Source organism: Physeter macrocephalus, chromosome 11 (genome assembly GCF_002837175.3).
Source record: "Physeter macrocephalus isolate SW-GA chromosome 11, ASM283717v5, whole genome shotgun sequence".
Taxonomy (NCBI): domain Eukaryota; kingdom Metazoa; phylum Chordata; class Mammalia; order Artiodactyla; family Physeteridae; genus Physeter; species Physeter macrocephalus.
In genome coordinates this window covers 56,619,267-56,636,154 of record NC_041224.1, presented here as the reverse complement: position 1 = coordinate 56,636,154, position 16,888 = coordinate 56,619,267, and the positions used below count along the sequence as shown (strand labels likewise).

The 16,888-nt window shown below is 35.1% G+C and overlaps 1 protein-coding gene across 1 annotated transcript in view; it reads left to right on the top strand.

Annotated features, from left to right (window-relative positions):
- HERC1 (HECT and RLD domain containing E3 ubiquitin protein ligase family member 1) overlaps nt 1-16,888 on the top strand; it is a 212,402-nt gene that overhangs the window by 106,218 nt on the left and 89,296 nt on the right. The window contains exons 25-32 of the mRNA XM_028494914.2: nt 11-62; nt 6,824-7,092; nt 8,793-9,008; nt 9,652-9,772; nt 10,004-10,241; nt 10,393-10,577; nt 14,240-14,395; nt 16,272-16,378. Coding sequence (XP_028350715.1) covers nt 11-62; nt 6,824-7,092; nt 8,793-9,008; nt 9,652-9,772; nt 10,004-10,241; nt 10,393-10,577; nt 14,240-14,395; nt 16,272-16,378 — 1,344 coding nt within the window. The remainder of the gene's footprint in view (nt 1-10; nt 63-6,823; nt 7,093-8,792; nt 9,009-9,651; nt 9,773-10,003; nt 10,242-10,392; nt 10,578-14,239; nt 14,396-16,271; nt 16,379-16,888) is intronic.

Genomic DNA, 16,888 nt, shown 5'->3' with positions numbered 1-16,888 from the left:
TTTAACTTAGAGTGGAAGACGAAATGTTGATTTGGACTTGGCATCATCTCATAGAAAGAGAGGTAAGTATTAAATATTAAATATCTGGTTAAGTAGCTCTTTTTATATCTAATATATTTAGATCTGATTGTCATTGAAACATTATTGCAAAAAAGTTAGAAACATTTTATCAGAAAAGTTAAAAGGCAGATCATTTTCTTGAAAATATACACCCTTAAAAAAAGATCTGGGAATGTCTAGGAGTTAATAATCAGTTCTCTTTCTCATTTGTCATGTTTTGACTTTTTAAAAGTCCCATGGAACTCTGGAAGCAGTGCTTTACATTGTGGGGGGTTATGGACATAATTTGCCATGCTTTAGCTCAATGGTATAGTTGCTATAGTTTAAATGGTCTTACAGGGAGAAATCTTTACCCCATTCGCCTTTCATGCACACATACACACTTTCAAACTGAAAGTTTCTGGTTTTATTCCTCTTTGCCTCTCAAGATATAAAGCATATAAGAGATGAACAGATGATTTCTAAAAATAAAATTTTCCCATGAGGAACAATTTTAGAGTTCATCAAGAGTTAAGCTCATTTGCTAAAAGCTGTATCTTAATGAATAATATAGTTAACTCTTGTTTATATGTACAAATAGATGGAAGGAACAGCAGTTTTAGATAATACAAATCCAAGGTAACTAAAAACTCTCCAAGTATAATTCTCTATTAATTGGCACTTTTATTAACCCATTTTTTCCATGGTTGTGAAAACTTGAAATGTTAAAAGTTGCCACTAGTGGAAGTTTTCTAAATGCCTGTAGGAAAACCGTTTTTTCCCATTATATTGTCTTTTATATTTCAGAATTGAACCCTTCTCTTGATAACTTCCTTGGCAGGATGTTAGGTTCTCTACAGGAAAAAAAATGAGAAGTAAGGGAAGGTTGAGGAATAAGAGGAAGAAATGCACCCACAATTTTTTCATTTTTGTGTTTATAACTTAGAAGAATTGTTGGTATTTATAACTTAGAAGAAATGTTGGTACTTAGAATACTAATGATTCTTTTTTGAACTATTAGGAATTATAGGGACTAGAGCTGGTGCTTTCTTTATTGAAAGTCTTTTAGTATTATAATGTATCAAGGTTCCAAAAAAAATTATAGGGTATTTGTGATATCAAAGAAATTAAATGATGTTTAGTATAATGTGCAATATGTATTTTATTATTTTCTAATACTTTGAAAATTGATAATTCATGTGCCATAATTAGCCAGAGTATCCTTTTCCTTAACCACTTGAGTCAGGAATTAAATTTTTGGAACGTTTTTCCCTTCCTAATGTTGGTTAGCTCAGGCAAAGATTGTTGCTATAATTTCTATGTTATATTAATGAAAAGATGGCTCCAAACTTATTGAGTAGCGTAAGGGATCCAGCCTGTTGTTTTAAGAGCTTCCTACTATACTAATTATGTTTATAAGTGATAGTCTGTTGACTAAAATTACTCTTTTCTCTAAGATCTTCATCATGCTTATGGAAATATAAATTCGAGATTCAGTCTATGATAACTGTGTCAGCATGTGATGAAGTAATCTTTGGAATAAAACAAAAAGTGGTATTTTTAGCTTTGAATTAAGAATAACCTAGAAGTCAAGTGTAAATTACTTAGGAGGAAGTAATATGACACTTTAAAATAACTATTCTAGAGTTGCTACCTGTTCACAATTTTAAACAATTGCCGTATAAGTAGGTGTTGATTTCCTGTAGTTTTAGAGTTAAGAAGATACAACGGAATTAAGCCATTAATCCAGATTTGTTTATGGATAAACCAACTTCTTCAAAAGCTCTAAGTAGTACCAAGACCTATTAACTTCTTGGAATCTGACTTTATTTTGTTGGAAACAGAAAGGCAAACAAATAGGACCTCATGGGAAAAGTTTGTTTGTTTACATTACCCATTTAGGAAGTTATAATAGGGAGACAAACTAGTTATGCAAATTATCATGATATCACCTAATGTGGTACCAATTTATTCTAGTAATCATTGCATCTTAATGTTCTCAGGCAAAAATTTTGCTGCTAGCTTTGTTCCTAGGAATAGGTGACTAGAAAGTAGGAGTACTGTTCTAGGAAGAGCAGCAAAAATAGTTTTCAATCTCATGAATCCTAGTGTTTGTGGATTAAACAATGAAAATGTATACTTAATATCATGTATTTAATTATAATGGATTTCTTTCTTTAAAAGAAATTAACATTGAAAATACATTTGGGACGTTATATTTTGAAAGAAATTTTTAAAAATCATGTATATTTAGAGACTACCCTCTGACCACAGTGGAATTTTTTATTTTGTTTTGCTCTTAAATGATGATTAAAATAAACCACCCTATTTTTTCCTTATTTATTGTCAATATGGACCAGATGTCATAAGCCATAACATGCCTATCTTCGGTTGGTCAGATGAACCTACCAAGTCTGAGAACTTTTTGGAGCCATTCAGGTGTTCTGATTCTGACTTGAGCTATGAAGGACAAGCAGATGTCCAGCCAAGTGAGAATTCTTCTATGTGCTTATTTACCCATTTCCAATATTTTGAAGAGGAAATGTAAACTTTTTTCCTCTCACTTTCCTTTTTCATTTATTAGTCTAGTGGTCCTGAGTTATTAAAAGTTTAGTAAGAGAAATTAGAGATAACAATGTTTAATTACATCTCATTTACTGAAACTAAATGGATGTATCAATGACAATTAATGGTTTATACACATTTCAGCTGCTCTTAATATGCCTCCAAAGACGACTCCTTGAGAGGGCCTATAATTTCAGTATTTGACATTGGGGATACTGGAATTCATGCTGTTGAACCATGATTGCTTCTTTTCCCCTCACTCCAGTTAATGTGTCATATTTGGTCCAAGCTCTTGGTCCAAGAAAGTGAGTATGGTAGGAAGGAGTGGAGCAAAGTGAGCAAATAAATTGAGCTCAGCCAACTTGTTCGGCTCTTTAGAGGCATCAGAGCTAAATTCTAAATCCAAAAATGTCATCAATTACTTTAAAAAGAGATGACAGGTGGTACATATTTCTGCTTAGCACCTCAGAAGTAATATGAAATTTATATTCATTAAACACTTAAAAACTGCTTACTATATGCCAGGTATTGGGCTAATCACTTCAAACATATTAACTTATTTAAGTCTCATAATAGCCTGTCAAAATTCTTGACAAAACCTGTTAAACATGTTGGTATTTGGGTACTTTGATAAATACTTAAAAGATTTGCTGTAGTTGTGCAGAACTGAGCTCGTTCTTCACTGAAAGACAATATGTCTTTTTGCAGATACTTAACTTTAGTTTTTGTATTTAAGCTGAAACTGATATAGTGAAAAATGGTGGGGATACCAAAGCAAAATTTTAAGAAGGAGCATCATGGTTTGATTTCACTACCCTGCCCCAGGTCTTTAAATATAGTGTTAGGGTTTTATTGCTAAATAATATTGGAAACATTTATCAACATGTCTGTTTCATGGTATAACTTGTATGGGTGAAATGCTGTTTTATCTGTGCATTTCGAATTAGATTATATAAAGAAGAACAAATGTGAATGTTGTCTCCTGTATCAAATTTCTCCTTTTGTCTTCTGATTCTTGTTGTGGTAGTGTATTTACTCCTTTTTGGCCAGTTGAGCCCCAGAAAAAAGAAGAGCTTCAAGCAAGTACATGATGGCATGTTTAATTTTTTTCCCCTTTTAGCTTGCCTACATATTTTATGGTTTATAAAGTATGTATTGCAGCTCTGCCATGTTCATTTTGAAAATTCCATTTAAGAACCAAAGTTGTAAGGACAAGTAAACAATCTCAAATTTCTTGTTGGACTTTATATTTTCTTTTTATAGTAGGAGACTCTGAATTAATATTAAGTAAGAATTGGGCTCAGACACAATTACTCTGTAGAGGCTTTTGATATGCTTTTCAGATACAATATTTCTTATATTCAGATAAAACAACACAGAACAAATCAGTTATTAGGTTCTTATAATTTTTTTTTAAGAATTAGAGGTTTTTCATCTCTCATTTCCATATTGTGAGATTTTGTGTTTCAAAGTATTTTTGATATCAGCCTAAACATTTTGGTTATATTTATTTATTTATTTATCCTCTTGCTTTCAGATAGTATCTTATTCTTCCTTATATTTTATTCATACAAAGTTTTGTTTGGCTTATATACTTAATAAGTTACATGTTTTAAATTAAGGGTCAACAAACTGACTAGTGGGCCAAATCTGGATTGCCACCTTTGTTTGAAAGTAAAGTTTTGTTGGAACCCAGCCACACTCATGTATTACCTATGGCTGCTTTCACACTACAACAGCAGAGTTGAGTAGTTAAATGAATAGTGAATGACCCACAAAACCTGAAATGATTTACTATCTGGCTCTTTATAGATAAAGTTTGCTGATCCCTACTTTAAATTGCAGAGAGGATTTAATTTGGGGATTGGCCACCTAGTCCATAGAATATCTTGGAGTATATTAAGGCAATTCACTACTTGCAGTTTCTTCACATATTGAGCCTTTGCGTAGGCAGGCAGTTGAAATTCCCATGGATCAGTGATTTGTGAGTTGATTAACAACAGGAATATGTAAGACCACCTCCCATAAACTTAAGGAATTAGTGTTATTAATTTAGAAAAGATCATTTTCTTTGAGCCTCTGTTTCCTCAAGTGAGGAAATTGGACTAGATAATCTTCAAGGTCGCTTTTACTTCTGTGGTTCTAGCATTAACTCTCTGCACATTTTATTTTCATTTTGAAAAGTAATTTATAAGTATTGGAAGATGGAAGAACTTTTTATTCTGAAATTTTATTATTGAACCAACAAGCTCAATGCTAAGAGACAAAAAATATCATTTGCAAGTTAAGGTTAAATCCAGAGTCTGAATTTGGGATGCTTAAGGAAGTGGAAAATGATTATTTCTTTTTTTTCTTTTTTTCCACATTAGCCCCTCCTTTATTCTTTAAATATCATTTTAATTTAATACATTATGCATCCATGACATTTTTCTTTGGATTTTTACCTTTTCTGTTTTACATGGGAAAATATTCAGCTATACAGTTTGGGGAAATTTTCAGATTGGTTATTTTTTATGTTCGGTAGAACTGAAAATCCAACATTTTTTAATTGTAAGAATTCTTGCTAAAATATGGAAGGCAGATAAACCATATATTCTTTGCCATTCTAAGTTATTTTAGTAGAATGCATATAAATTATTTCATAGCTACTTTATAATATTAACTGCCTATTGTGGATTTCTGTGTCTCATTTTGAAGTCCTGGGGTTTTCCTGACATCAGTGTAATAATTCAAATATAAGTTATACAGTCAATATTGTATTAGTTTGTTTTCTCTGTGGACATAAGTGTTTAAGTAGTCCTCTTCCCAAATCTTTTCCATCTAGTATGTAACAAATATAATTTTTGTAATGCATATTTTATTAGGTACCTCAAGATTCATTCCTAATAGAAAAATTTGGTATATTCACAGAATGAGATATTATACAGCACTCAAACAAATGAACCATGGTTACATGGGATAATGTGAATGAGTATTAGCAATATTATACTGAATGCAAAGTAATGTCCAAAAAGACTACATAAAATGATACTTTTTTTTAAAGTCACAAACAACTAACACTAAACATTATTTGTCTTGGGAATACATATAAGATAAAACAATATTTAACAACAATAAAAGCAAAGGAGTGATAATGAAATCCTTATGTTGGAGGACACGGGAGAGATGGGTTGGGGGGAAGAACAGATAGATAGTATTCTGCCAGTTTTCTAGTTCTTGTGTTCACATTTATTATAAATAAATATAAATACAAAAGCAGGCCATGCATGGACCAATGATGAGAGTATATCATGAGCCAAGGAGTATGATTAATCTAACTCATGTACCTGAGATCAATTAAATCAAAAAAGATAAAACGTGTAAGAATTAGACATTTATATATTTATTTAAAGCCACTATTGGCACATGCCTGGGACAGTTGTTGTGATCATATTAACATTTTTGCTGTCTAATGTAAAGATTTTAGCCTAGAAAATGCCCACTAGCAAAACTAATGGTATTATATTTAGCCACTATTGTTAACACCACTTGGTAAATTTATGTAGATATCATTTTATAGTAAATCTTATATATTCTTGTCTGTGAAACTTTGCTTCCTTTATATAGGAGTTTCACAACCTGAAATAAATGTGCATATTACACAGTGAAAATGTTCCTTATATTAATGAAACCAAGGGTGATTTTTATGTCTCCTTTTTGTGTAAGTTTACTTGCCCTTCTATATTCATTTTTTGGTAATATTTCATTGCAGATATGTACACATTTTGCACAGTCTTAACTCACTCTTTGCAATGATAATGTTAAATCAGATGAAGTCCTATTACTAGTAGGTCTTACCGGCAGTGTCCTAAGTGCCGAGTTCCATTTTGGTCATAAATGATGGTCTGGTTTAATACTGCAGAGCATTTTAAGCTAAGCATTTTGAGAGCAGCTTCTGCCTTTCTTTTTCTTGTGGCAACGTGTTGCTAAAGCGCTTACAGAGACACTGGTACATTAAACAGGGCTTTCCCTTTGTTTTCTTACATTGCTATAGTTTTTGTTTGTTTGTTGTTTTTTACCAAAGCATTTTGCTCAGATTCACTTAATGCATGCATGTATTCAAACAGTAGTATCCATTTCTCACCAGTCGGTATGATAGCAACACTCAGCCCTCATCTAGTTTCAGAATGTATGCTCTACTTGGTCATCACTGATGCGTTTTTGTTCTATTTGTATGTAGGTCCTATGCATAGTCAATTGGAAACCATGAGTGACTCTTGGGCGCGCCTGAAACATAACAGAGACTGGTTGTGCAACTCCTCTAACTCCTTTGAGTCTGATTTTGATCTTACCAAGTCTTTGGGAGTTCACACTTTGATTGAAAATGTTGTAAGCTTTGTGAGTGGAGATGTGGGGAATGCCCCAGGTTTTAAAGAGCCAGAGGAAAGTATGTCTACAAGTCCCCAAGCCTCCATCATTGCAATGGAACAGCAACAGTTAAGGGCAGAAGTAAGTCTTCGATATTTACTCCTTGTGAGGGACTATGGAAACTTAAACTGAACCACTGAATGTACAGTTGTAGGAAAAACTTTTCCTTTTCTTCTATTCCTTGCCTCCCCCTTTCCTTCACTTGAGCTTTTTGATGTTGCTATCTTAACCAAAGCAGCCTGATAGTTTGTTTGAAGTGAACAATAGTGCACAAGATACTCTAATCACTAAGTCTTTCCTTGTCTCCTAGAAACTAGAGTGAGATTGGTTGGTGACTATACAGATCTGCTCTTAGAGTCCCCATTTTTGACCCATTTGTCTCCATTTTAAAAGGGCTAGATTAGAACACCATGCTAATAATAAATGCTAAAATTAGTGAGCATTGCCTCCAAATATCTCCCTCAAAATATTTATTAATGATTGTGGTTTTAACATGTCCTCAAATTCTTTGATACTCTTCCCTCCAGGAGGTGGAGCTTAATTTTCCTCCTCTTGAGAGTAAGCTGGAACTAGTGACTTAGAGCCAACAGAGTATGAAAAGGGAAAAAAAAATACAGTAATTTTACGTTGCAGAAACCTGGCAGACATCACCTTAACCAAGTGATCAAGATTAATATCACCAATAATAAGTTCTGGTGATATCATGTACCCTGATAATAATGTGATGAGAGGGGGACTTTATAGGATTCGTCCCCAAATCCATACCTGTAGGCCAAACATGAGAAAACATCAGGCAAACCCAAATTGAGGGACATTCTATAAAATACACAAACAGCCCTTCATAGATGTCAAGGTCATGAAAAACAAAGACAGAAACTGTCACAGACTAAAGGAGACAAGACAACTAAATGCAACGTGATATCCTGATTTGGATCCTGGAACATAAAAGGACATTATGGGAACTCTGGTGAAATCCAAATAAATTCTGTGGTTTAGTCAGTAGTGTTGTACCAATGTTAATTTGTTTTCATAAATGTACCATAGTTTTGTAAGATACTAACATTAGGAGAAGCTTGGGGAAAGGTATACAGGAACTATCTCTACCATCTTTACAATTCTTCTATAGATACAAAATTATTTCAAAATAAAAAGTTTATTTTTTAAAAAAAAAAAGGAGGGTAGGCCAATGGACTGCTGTGGTGGATATTTGTCCTCGTAGGGAAGATAGAGCCAGAAGTTCAAGAGAACCACAGAGAAACCTTTTGGAAATACTTCTAATTCTTGAACTAAAGAGTATTCATTCTATATAATGTTATAAGTAAAGGAAGCATTATCCATACTACTTGATGCTTTTGAAATCACGTATATCTCCTCATGAGCATCACAATAGCTCTGTGAGTAGATTAAAGTACTATTAGCCTCATTTTATACATAAAGAAACTGAGACTCAGGAAATTGAGTTTCCCAAGGCTACACAGTCGTTGGAATACTCTGGCCTTGAAACTAGATCTCCTACATCCAAATTTACTACTTTTCCCATTGTACTGTGTAGCCTCTTTTATACTGAAGTATGCTTATAGAGATCTTAGAGATATTTTAATTTTTAAAGTCATAATAGTAAAATAAATGTTTATCTTAATAGAACAGATTCCTAAGAAATATCAGAATTTTCTGATATTTGAAAGATATGATATGCTAAGAAATATATTGTCTGTGATGTACAGAGTTATTTGTGTCTCAGTTCAGTGAAGAATTCTAAAATATGTTTATTTTTTCTCAAGCTTCGTTTAGAGGCACTTCATCAGATCCTTGTACTATTGTCTGGAATGGAAGAAAAAGGTAACATCTCTCTGACAGGAAGCAGATCAAGCTCAGGTTTCCAGTCATCCACTCTGCTCACATCTGTGAGGCTGCAGTTTCTAGCAGGGTGTTTCGGTTTAGGCACTGTTGGACACGCAGGAGCCAAAGGAGAGAGTGGCCGATTGCATCACTATCAGGTAGATGACAGAACTGTCATGCGAGGATGACACCTTTTAGTATATTCAGATTTTAACTGTATTTTTACAACACCAGTTTAATAATGCTAAACTTTTTGGTGTTTAGAATTGAGGTTTAAAAATATAAAGACCTAAGTGACTTAAAGATACCTCATTGGTTTAGTTTCCTGAGTATAGCTGGGGTTAGATAAGCCATTAGGTAAGCCATGGTACTATTGTACTTTTAGATTCTTTGCTGGCTCCGTTTTATTAACCCTTAGCCAAATTGCATAGAGGTAGATCTAAGTTGGGATAAGGATTGGTGTTTTGGGAGGATGGGTTTCAAGAATTTACATTTTAGACTTGATCATTTTACCAAGTTTCTCTGATTGCTTGAACTGTTTTTTTGAAGTGTTGTCTTTATGTCTTCCATGTTACAGAGGAAAAATGCTTGTGGGAAAGGAGAGAGATTATGTAGAATCAAGAGTTTTCAAGTATTGAAAAATAAATTTATTATAAAACTTTTATATACTGAAATATACTAAATAATTTAAAACCACCATAGGGCTGTAGCATAGGCTAGGAATAAAATGCTTTTACTTTCATTTGGGTAGGAAGTGTTGTTGTTGTTAATAGAAAAGGTAAATCTTTGTATGTAATTTAGGATGGGATCAGAGCAGCTAAGAGAAATATTCAGATTGAAATCCAGATGGCTGTGCATAAGATTTATCAACAATTGTCTGCTACTCTGGAGAGAGCCCTGCAAGCAAACAAGCATCACATTGGTGAGTAACTGCACATGCAAATATAAGGTGCAAGTAACATTTTGGCCTGAGGTTATGCTAGGTAGCTAATGTTCTGTGTTTAACATTAGGTCAGCTTATAGGTAAAGAATAAATACTTGAAAGTGTAATAGTGTTCCATACTACTATTTATATTTTGGAATATGATTTAGTAAATGCTTTGTTAACTTTAAAGAAGATTCTCAACTGCCTTTCTTTCTTTCTTCTTTTTAGAAGCCCAGCAGCGTCTCCTTTTGGTTACAGTTTTTGCCCTGAGTGTTCACTATCAACCAGTAGATGTTTCTTTGGCGATTTCCACTGGTCTGCTAAATGTATTGTCGCAGTTATGTGGCACAGACACCATGCTAGGACAACCTCTTCAGTTGTTGCCAAAAACGGGTGTTTCCCAGCTAAGCACAGCTTTAAAAGTGGCTAGTACAAGATTGCTCCAGATTCTAGCCATCACTACAGGGTGAGCATTGTAGTTGTCTTGGTAGAACTGTGTGAGGCCTGGTCTTTCACATTTTAGTGATTTCCATTTCACCGTAATCTCCTTTATGTGTTGAAGCACATTTGCCCTTCTGTGTAATTACCATTTATTTTTTTCCTGTTATTTCATGTAGGACCTATGCTGATAAACTGAGCCCCAAGGTAGTTCAGTCTTTGTTGGATCTACTCTGTAGTCAGTTGAAGAATTTGTTGTCCCAGGCTGGTGTACTACTTATGGCCTCTTTTGGAGAAGGAGAAGAGGATGAAGAAGAAAAGAAAATTGACTCCAGTGGAGAAACTGAGAAGAGAGACTTCAGAGGTATTGTAAATCTTTTTCCTCTGTCATTATTTACAAGCATTTATTGAATCCACATTGTGTGAATATCATTAGAATGTAGAGTTCTTTCTATTGTGAGGCATGAGAGGATTTTTATTTGTTCATTTAGAAACCACTTTTTTCTCCAAATATGTATGGTTTAGAGATACCTCTGACTGAACTTCCTCTCCTTAGAGTTGGTTAACCCTGATGTAGCAACTGTACCACTCAGTGTCTAAGTTCAACCTCTCCTTGGCTGTTGTGGCTCTAGAACTTAGAGGTTCTAGGTGACTGATTTCCCCAGATTGTGTTCTTATAGCATTTGATCCTGACAGCCCATCTCTTGCGTTGCATTCTTGTTTTAAGTGTTCCCCCAGGACCAAGGGTTTTAATATTTGGGAATTGGGTTAGAATTAGGGGAGCTGAACTTCTTGCTAGGCTGTTCTGTTCTCTAGTCAACTAAAAAATTCTTTATTATACATAGCCGTAGTAATTTTTGCTTGCTGTAATATGGTCATCTCCTTATAGCTTTTAAAAACTATAGTGAACATTGTGGGAATTCCCTCGTGGTCCAGTGGGTAGGACTCTGTGCTTTTGCTGCTGAGGGTGCGGGTTCAAGCCCTGGTTGGGAATCTAAGATCTTGCAAGCCGCATGGCACAGCCAAAAAAAAAACTATAGTGAACATTGTATTTCAGTAGAACGTAAACCCTGAACAGGAGAACTACTATACATGTCTGTTATATATTAAAGGAATAAAGGTTTAAAACTGGTCATTTATTCAATGTCTTATTACCATAATAAGCTCTGGGAGCCATTAAATCCTTTCTGGACCAGATAGATAGATAGATAGATAAAAATAAGAGTAATAGACCCAACCTTCCAAGACTGTTCTGAGAATTAAATAATTTAATACTTGCAAAGGACTTAGAGCAGTGTCTAGCACATAGTAAGAGCTCAATGAATGTTAATGTTAATATTGGAATATTATAATAAATAATATTTAAATAAAGTAGTATTTAAATAATACTGTATAGATAGGTGGGTGGATAAAGGAATATGCTGGGGATACAAAAATGACAAAACATTATCTCTGCCTTCAAGGACCTTCTAGGGAAATGAGGAAGGTAGATGTTTAAACAGATAATTACAGTGTAATACAATAAGCTCAGAAGAAATAGCTGAATCTCTTAGGTCAGAATCTAAGAGGATGTATGAGTCTAATTTAGGGCTAGCTTTTGGTTTCAGAGGCTAAACCTCTGGCAAGGTACTTCTTTATATAGCAAGTATGTTGCTTATACAAAGAGCATGGGCAGACTCACAAGGTATGATAAAATAAAAACAGGCTTTTAATGCCACCTCCCTTTTTCCTGAGATCCAGTTTGGGGATACAGCGTTGTTCAGGTAATAGTTTCTTACCACACTGTTGAGTACTGCACATATGGACGGCAGGGAAGACACATTAGAGTTACTTCTCAGCCTATAGCTCCCCAAGAAAACTGGATCCTTCCATATCCAGTAAAAAAAGAAACTGTGATGAATCTCAGCAGGTGTAACAGCAGACTGAGTCCACATCCATTCCCCTCAGGTTGCACCCATTCTATTTATGGGGATGGCTGGGAGTGAGACTGATTCTAGTCAGCGGTGGCCAGGCATTCAGAGGCAGGTGGACCAGGTATTAATAACTCCACATACTCTCTAAAATACTTAACTGAAAGTAAGGTGTACTCTTCATTTCAAACGTAGTACTCATACTGAAACACAAACTGTATCATCAGGTTGTATTAACCAGCTTTATATTTAAGGTCTCTAGGCTTTAATTAATTTAGTGTCTTGTTACAGAAATACTTGCTGGGAGTGAGAGTGGGGTAGGATGGAGGCCTCCTAAAAGAGATTTTCCCAGGGATCTCTACCAAGAGAGAAAGTTTCATGGAAGAGGTAGCTTTGAACTGGATTTTGAAGGAATGTGTAGGAACAAGGTTGGAGTGAGATGTAGGTACCTAGGGCAGGCTAATAATTTTATATTCTTAAAACTAATATAATAAATGTTTGTATATTAGCAAAGACTAAAGAAGTAAAGAAGAGGTAGAGTACTGTGAAGAGGAAATGTAGAGAAGGAGCTCTTAGCTTTTTCTCTAATTATCCCTAGCAGGTTAGTTCTGTCATAGACCTGCACACCCATCTCAGCAAAACAAAAGCCCTCCAGTTAAAAAGATGTCTATGAAGATAGATTAATGGCTATTCAGACATGCTATTTGGCAGGGGGTGGTCTCCCCTCTATCACAAGTGATTTGTCTGTGTATTTCTTAATTTGATGTGCCAGGATCTCCCTGAAAGGAGTGCCTGTCCAAATTGTTATGATTTTCCATGTTTTAATGCCCCTTAGGGATTGACATTCTGGGAATCTACCCCACTGGCAAACTTCTTCACCCTGGCTTTGAGTGGGTCTTAGCCAGGCTAGGGATGTATGAAAGTTGTTGGACAATATGAGAACATGGCATGTTAGAGGAAGAGCAGAAAGTTCTTTGGCTTCAAAATGTACAGCGGGGAGGGAAGCTATTAGAGAGAAACTATTAGAGAGGTGATAAGAGTGTTGATACTGGTGGGAAAATTGGGATGATTGTTTAGAGCAAGTTTGTGGAAAGATCTTTTACATAGAGTTTAAGGTCAGGCAAACCAGACCCAGGCCTAGAAATTTGTTTCTTTGTAGAATATGAAAACACAGAGTCTTTTTTAGAAATTAATTCTTTTTTTTTTTTAAATCTATTTTTGGCTGTGTCGGGTCTTAGTTACAGCACGCAGGATCTTTTGTTGTGGTGCGTGGGCTTCTCTCTAGTTGTGGCGTGAGGGCTCCAGAGTGCATGGACCCTGTAGTTTGCTGCATGTGGGCTTAGTTGCCCTGCGGCATGTGGGATCTTAGTTCCCCGACCAGCGATCGAACCCATGTCCCCTGCTTTGGAAGGCGGATTCTTAACCACTGGACTACCAGGGAAGTCCTGAGATGTAATTCTTAATTTGACTGGGGCAGAGGGTAGGGGAGGTGGTGGACAGATAATGGACTTTTTGAAAAAGTGATCAAAGTTGTCAACTTTCTTACTAGTCAAATGCACACACAGACACAGTTTTGTTTGTTTTTTAAAGAATACTTTTCAGTTTGAGGCATTTATTTTATTTTACTTTATTTTTGGCCATGCAGCATGGCTCGTGGGATCTTAGTTCCCCAACAAGGGATTGAACCCAGGCCCTCAGCAGTGAAAGTGCCGAGTCCTAACCACTGGAGTGCCATGGAGTTCCCCAGACAGTTTTTCATATAATTTTAGGGGGGTTACAGACCATCTCCCTCAAATTCTATCTAGTAGAACTATAGACTTGGATAGAGAACTGTTACTTTTTAGAATAGCAGTAAAAAAAGAAAAATGCACAAAACCAAGTACACATACTTTATTCTAGCAAGCTCATTGTTATTGTACACAGTTGTAAAAGATGTTATGTTTGACTTTATGTTCTGACCTTTCTCCTGTTTTTTAAGTTTTAAAAATTCAGCAGCTGACAACCTAGGTTTTGAATTAGGTGTGTGCTTACTGCATTCTAAATGTAAGTTATTTGATATAAGACTGTTTCCTCTTGGCTTTTGGTTGTAATGTAAACTTGTCTGTTCACTCTTTAGCTGCTCTTAGGAAACAGCGTGCAGCCGAACTGCATCTGGGGGATTTTCTAGTTTTTCTTCGCAGAGTTGTATCTTCAAAAGCAATTCAGTCAAAAATGGCTTCCCCAAAGTGGACAGAGGTGCTTTTAAATATAGCATCTCAGAAATGTTCTTCAGGTATGTGACCTTTGTCTTATTTTACAGTATTTTGTACATCACGTGTGTTTTATTCAGATAACAACATTGGATACTTGACCTTGATTTTAAGGCTTTTCTTTCTTGTTTTATGAGTACTTATTTGATTGAAAGAAAAGTAATCTCAGGAGTAAAAATTGAGAGGAATTAATAATAGAGGGTAGCACTGGAGAAGATCATGGATTTAATGCAGAGAACTTGGCTCTAGTTCAGATTATAATAATAAAAATAAGCAGAGAACATCCTGTTTAATATGGTAATTTGACACAGATTTTGAGTTTACTTCTTGGATTGCCAAAATGCAGATTGGAGTTTGTTCTTTCTTATCATGATAATGATATGATTTCTGTTGCCTTGATTTGTAACTTCTGATTGTATGCTGTCTATGAGAGTTCTATATAATAAGCATAATTCCTGGTTCTTAGCCTAAAAATCTGGTCTGCTTGCATAGATTACTATCAGTCCTTTCCTAATCTGTTTTTTTTATTGTGATAAATACACATAAAATAAAATTTACCATTTTAACCACTTAGGTGTACAATTCAGTGACATTAAGTACATTCACAGTGTTGCTCAACCATCACTACTCTCCATTTCCAGAACTTTCTCATCATCCCTAGTCTTTCTTAAATGTGCTGAAACATAATATAGTCTTCTATGGTACATGCTGTTTTATATGTGTACACTCAATATAGTTTATTGGTGTTTCTTTTTACTTTTTTTAATGTGTATTCAATTTTTTAAAATTTCAGATCCTGTATCTTTGTTTTAAGATTGGCATAAACAAAAAAAGAATACAGACAACTTATTATTAACATAACAGCTGCAGTTATTAACTGCAAAAATACAGTAAAATGGAGCATACTAAATGTTAATGTTCTTACAGCAGAATTATCCCAGTCATTTTGTGGTAGCAAATTCTGGCAAGAAATTCATTTGTTGTTAAAAGTATTTAAAGAATTTCCAAAACTGATCAGCTGTGCTGCAAATAAAACAGCAGTTTATTCAAAAGAGCCCTTACCTTTCTCTTATTTTCTTAAAAGATCTGCCATTTACAGGTAACTACTATTTTCAGATCAGTTGTTCAAACCAGGGTTCTTCTGTAAATGCACGTCTTAGCTTTATATATAGTAAGTTTATACTCATTTTCCCAATAGTTTTTCTTAACTACTATAACTTACAATAGCTTTTTTTCTCCTTTAATAAGGTAAGCCTTCTGTAATATTGATTAAGTTCTTAGAGCATGAAGAAAAATCAGATATTCATTTATTTCTACCGGTTGTGTTGTAGTAATGGATAGAAAAAAGAGCATCAGTATCCTGTCTCTATCTTTTCTTACTTTAGAAAAGTACAAACTGCTTACTTCCCATTAACCCTGTGAGGCCGTCAGGGCATAGATGCAGTCAGAAGCAATTAAAGGCGATGATAAGCCTGAGCTTTATAGATTAACAGACCTGTCATTTACAATTCTACTTCTGTCTCTATTGAGCTGTGTGACTTTGGTCAAGTTACTTAACTTCTCTGAGCCTGCTTCCTCATCAGTAAAATAGGGATATAATGTAGGATTTGTGAGGATCAACAGAGTTATTAATGTGTATGAAATGCATAGCACAGTACTTGGCACAGGTAGTTATTATAGTGCTGTTCCCTTACATACATAAAAACTGAAACACAAACATGGATATTCATATACATTAATGAATATGGGATGAATCCAGAATTCTTGTGATAATATGCTGAAGTGAAGTCTGTTCCATCCTAAATACTTAGCAGCCTCAGAGATTTTTTTCAAGAGGTTTATTTAAACTTTGAATTAAAGTCACATTTATAATAAGAAAATGTCATTTTCCCCCTCCAGGAATTCCTCTAGTTGGTAACTTAAGAACGAGGCTCCTTGCACTTCATGTCCTTGAGGCTGTGCTGCCAGCTTGTGAATCTGGTGTAGAAGATGATCAAATGGCCCAGGTTTCTATTTTTAAAGTTATTAGAAGATGTTCTTTACATGTGCAACATGATGCACCGAAAATCTAAACTCATGGTCTCTTCAGTTGTAAATGTGTCACTTATTCAATAGCACGACTTCCACTTCTGAGATTGCTTTTTTAATTTTTTCATCTCTAAGCAAGGAGAAAGAGAAATTAAGTGAGTTATGGGATGTGAGGAGTAGTGGTATAGTGAATACTTTCAAGGTCAGAAAGAAAGGAAAATTTGTGGAATTTCTTCCTAGGTTTGGGCATCTAGAGAGAGAAAGATGTGAGGCTGCATGGCCTCATCAGAGGTCCATATAGTGAGGCAACATGAGGACAGTCGAACCCACTTTGTAGTGGGTTAATGGTCTTTCTAAAAAATGATATTTAGGGCTTCCCTGGTGGCGCAGTTGTTGAGAGTCCGCCTGCCGATGCAGGGGACACGGGTTCGTGCCCCGGTCCGGGAGGATCCCACATGCCGCGGAGCGGCTGGGCCCGTGAGCCATGG